The sequence below is a fragment of the Tachysurus vachellii genome, chromosome 12, assembly GCF_030014155.1.
Source record: "Tachysurus vachellii isolate PV-2020 chromosome 12, HZAU_Pvac_v1, whole genome shotgun sequence".
NCBI lineage: Eukaryota > Metazoa > Chordata > Actinopteri > Siluriformes > Bagridae > Tachysurus > Tachysurus vachellii.
Window position 1 is genome coordinate 7035933 of NC_083471.1, and position 5000 is coordinate 7040932.

The 5000-nt window shown below is 36.5% G+C and overlaps 1 protein-coding gene across 5 annotated transcripts in view; it reads right to left on the reverse strand.

Moving 5' to 3' along the window:
* Positions 1-5000, reverse strand: part of scml4 (Scm polycomb group protein like 4) — a 34389-nt gene that overhangs the window by 15029 nt on the left and 14360 nt on the right. Inside the window, exon 1 of one of the 5 annotated variants that reach the window (XM_060884252.1) lies at positions 2253-2416. The exons of 3 other annotated variants lie outside the window; for them this stretch is intronic. Coding sequence is in view for 1 of the 2 variants with exons in the window: in XM_060884250.1 (XP_060740233.1) it covers positions 1906-1939 (34 nt within the window). In the remaining variant the exon portion in view is untranslated. Of the gene's footprint in view, positions 1-1905; positions 2050-2252; positions 2417-5000 lie in introns of those variants that run through there. One more of the 5 variants, XM_060884250.1, reaches the window with a different exon arrangement.

Sequence of the window (5000 nt, forward strand, 5' to 3'; positions counted from 1 at the left end):
ATAAAATAAAGGGCTAAAACACTGCAGCGCCTGCTGTTGTAGGAAATTAATCAACAGTAAAAGGTGTAATGCAAAGAACTTCCCACGTTTTGAATTCATTAAAAATGCCACAATTGTTATCCTTTAAAGCTGCAGGAAAGCTAACTTCCTGTTATGACTTTTTCTGCTCTTCTGACGTGAAAAGCACAAAATTATGCTGTTTATTTGTTACCAAAAAAAAAGACTCCTTCCAGTTTTCTTGCTATTTTCACAGTGATGCAGAAAATGATTCAACCTTTTGACCAATAACAATCAAAAAATACAAATCATTTTGTTCACTAAGTGGCCAAAAAAAAAAAAGACAACACTGAATGTAAAACTCTAGCACAATTATTCTGTGATCTCAAAACAGAGCCGGCACTTCAAACTGTGCAGCTTGTTAGAGACATGACCGACGACCCAGATTTTTAATGAAAGCACCAAACCACAGTCACATCAGGTCAGGGTTTGGCAGTAACACCCCAAAACCACAGCATGCAGTAACAGCATGACCAACAACACCATAACCTGCATCACCAATTAACACTGACAGCAAGGCAAGGCAGCAACTTATAGACAAACACTCAATCACGTCAAAGATAAGTTCTTCATTTCCTTTATTATGCTGGATTTATTTTAATATACACCTGACACCGTTAGCTTTATAGAATATGGCTGAAATTTGATACTGGATGATTATTCAATTCAAAGGCTTGAGAGTTTGAACAAAGTAGAAATAATATGGTGTCTACAAACCACATAAAGCATCTCTCTCTCTCTCTCTCTCTCTCTCTCTCTCTCTCTCTCTCTCTCTCTCTCTGAGTCTGTCTCTCGCTCGTCCCCCTCCCCCATCCCTCACTTGTTTCCACCCCTCCCCCTCCAGCTGCGGTGCCTGGCCTCCGGATCCCTAATGGACGGCTTCCCCTCTTCCTCGTCTCCTCCATCTCTTCTCTCTCTCTCTCTCTCTCTCTCTCTCTCTCTCTCAACTTCCTCAAGCACAGAACTCACAAGAGTGCCAAGAATACATAGATGGAAAAAATGACAGTTTTTTATATATTAAACAAATGAGAAATAAATTATTGTCACATTCTCTAGGTGAGTTGATGAATCACGACACACTACATGCTCCAAAAAACTGAAAGGGATTTGGACCTGGACACATTTCTAGTGTTTCTCTAACTTCTACTATAGGAGATATCATAGTCATAGTATGCCTCATAATAATAATAATAATAATAATAATAATAATAATAATAATAATAATAATAATAATGAAGAAGAAGAAGAAGAAGAAGAGGAGAAGGAGGAGGAACATGCCACATTCTTTAAAATGCAGAAAAATCAGTCATTCAGAAATATATATATATATATATATATATATATATATATATATATATATATATATATTTATATATATATATATTTATATTTATATTTATAGAAATAAATAAAATATATATATATATATATATATATATATATATATTTCTGAATGACTGATTTTATATATATATATGTAATTACTTTAATTAAATTAATTATTATTGTTATTAATATTAATATTATTGTTGCTGTTATTTTTTGTTATAATAATAATAATAATAATAATAATAATAATAATAATAATAATAATAATAATAATAATAGACCAAATAAATCCTCATTGTTAAAAGACTGTACAAGTAAATTAATTTAAAAAAATTACACCTATACATAACACCTACACATAACTATATAACTAAACATAAAACAATGCCATGCCATTAAGTAACGAATAATAAATAAATAATGAAATCATTCTCATGTTTAGTGCATTATATTGTGTCTATAATGATGCGCTATAAGAGATCACATCACACTGACACCTGTACATCATTTCTACTTCACCTTTCACGCGCTGTCTCGGTCTTTCCCACTCCATGCCACCGTTTTATTGTTTTTGTTGTTTTGTTTTTGTTTTATTCAAATTTCTTTCTTTGAGCTTTGAGCACGATGCAGTTTATATAATCCACAGCTTTCACTGAGATGCCACAAAATCCCAGCAAATCACGGTCGGGAATCGAAAGCGCACGAGGAAACGTTATACACAGGCCAATAAAAAGTGTGTGTGTGTGTGTGCGTGTGCGTGTGCGTGTGTGTGTGTGAGCAGCGTGACGCTTCTTCCTCTCTAATATATATATATATATATATCTAAATAGAGGCCTTATGTAAAGGATATATGGAGAAGCGCATACCAGGCAGGCGACGTTAAAGCGCAGTCGTATCCACATCTACAAAAAAAACAACACCAACAAAAACATCTGTCGTTTCTACGTCCGTCGTCGACCGGCCTCAATTCCGGAGCCTCCGACACTACCGGCAGTCAGCAAGTCGAGCCTTCGGTGCGCGCTCCCGCACACTCAGGTTACGATGCCGCTGCCTGCTGCGCGCTCCCGTGCACCGAGCTCCCGAAATCGCTGCTCGTGTCTCCAGTGCGCGCTCCCGACTCCTCCTCCGCCGCCGCCGCCACGCGCTACAAACTACCGTCCTTCTTCGGTAGTCATGGCAACTAGCCTCCTAACATCCTTACAGTGCTGCGAAGCCACATTCACAGCACCGAATGGAACCCAGTCACCAAATATTATCATTAAAAAAACAGGTCTAAGCTTATTTTTTTCTCCCTGGTTTGAATCTAAAGTGAAGTCTGGAATTTTCTAATCCAAGAAATTGTGCAAACATTTATTTCATTAACACAGACATCTGACAGCTAGACTGTTGGTTGCCATGACCGATTAATATAAAAAGCATACTTAATTGTATAGAACATAGACATCATCATGTAGCTCTATATATTTCAGAATAATTACTGATTAAAAGTCTCCAGACGAGTGTTCTCAATAATCCTGTTCATTAAGACCTAATTTCCCACCTCCACACTGCACGACTTCATTGGAATCCACTAATTGGACCTTTATGGCCAAAACAGCTGACCTTCACACTGTATTCATCCCCCAAACTGTTACCACAAAGTTTGAATGTCTCTGTATGCTTTAGCATTACAATTTCCTTTCACTAGTGCTTCAAACCCTGTTCCAGCATGACAACGCCCCTGTGCACGAAGCAGCTCCATGAAAACCTGAAGGTTGGAGTAAAGAACTCGAGTGTCCTGCACAGTCGAGCCCTAACTCTGACTCTGACACACCTTTGGGATAAACTGGATCTGAAGTTTCCTTAATATCCCAACATCAGAGTCTGATCTCACTTGTCCATGATATAACATCAAGTAGAGAACCTTGCAGAAGAGTGGAGTGGAGTTTAATATAACAGCAAATCTGGAATTGGATGTTCCACCAAGACATATAGGTGTGACATCTGGGGTGCACAAACTTTTGGTCATGTAGCCCTACTATGTATTTTTCTTTTTCTTAAATACATCACAGGACATTTAATCTTTCTTTTCTAAACTAAAATCAAATCAAAATAAATAAATAAATAAATGCTTTAGATGTCCGATTTGCATATTGTACCCTTTGAAATGATAGATGTATTGCTATAACCATTAAACTTAACAAACTATATATTGTGCAGCCCCATAGGAGGTGAACTGGAAAAAGAAAATGTGCAGTAGTAAAAGGTTAGAAATGAGAAAACGGGGCTAAAACCTGAACAAACTGCCCTTAAGTCATTCTGAACAATTCCCCAGATTAATTACACACACTGGAGAACAGCTGCCTGTGAATACCAACATGGCAGAACATCCAATAAGGCGTATTTACTTTAGTAAGCTTGAGCAATAAAATCTCGCCGGTTCTGTGTCGCCTAAACGACAAGCAGATTTTTTTTTAAGATCCTCGGTTATAAAAGCAGATGCTAATTAATAATCTGACGGCCAAAGATTCTCAATTCACAACGCTTGTTCTGGCCAAGAAGGTTTTCATTATAGTGCTTTTAATAACAAAGGATCATATATTATACAGAGAGAGACAGAGAGAGAGACCAGCTGTCCTTGGCAATGTAAAGTAATGGTAATTTGCAGCATTCCAAATTTGTCTTCCTAAAGAAAACATTTTCACTACATAAATTAGCAAGCTGTTGATCTCTCCAAACAAAAAAAAAAAAGGAATGTATGCTAATCATGTTTGTATGCTAATATTAGCTAATGCTAATGCTAAAAGCAAGAGGATTCGAGTTATATTAGGGAAGCATTTGTTTTCAGAAACACATCTGAACCCCTGATAGAAATAACATGACTTCATAAAAAGGGTGTGGCCCAAATCAAACAGGATGTTTGGCAAAGGAAAAAAGCGAAGCATTCTTTAGCTAGTTTTTAGAAATAGACTGTTAGAGACTTCATGCGCTCTTTACTGTGCTCCTGTGTCATAGAGAGAAAAATAAAATATAAATTGTTATCCAAAGCGGTGAAATTTTATTTAATCTGAATCTTAGGACACCTCAAATGTACAAAGTGCTAAAATAAAATAGACAAATAGAGTGTAAAAAAATATCTGGAGGTAAAAACATTAACTAGGAGGCGGAGACACAATATCTTCCTCCATCCCTCCATCCAGTTTGGCTTTAGTCTCCACCCACATTACAGCCTGAATCCTGAGCTCCAGCATAACATTCCAGTCACAGATCAGCACAAGTACCGTCTCATTCATCAGAGCAAACTGCTGTGTTCAGTCGTCTTCAGGAAACACTTTATTGTGGTTAGGATTGTGGCGGATCCGGAGATTATACCAGGAACACTGGGAACAAGGCGAGGGGGAAAAAATACATGGATGGGACGTCAGACTTTTTTTTTCGATAATCAACTCAAAATGTTGTAAGATTTAGAGAATCAAGTCATGACTGTTAGTCGTAACATTCTGAGAATTGTAAGATTTGACAATTTTAATTTGACAATTTGACAATTTTAAAAAATAAATTCATTAAATTTTAGAGAACATTTTGAAAATTTGGAAAATTATAAAAAAAATATATTTGATACATTTAGAGAATAG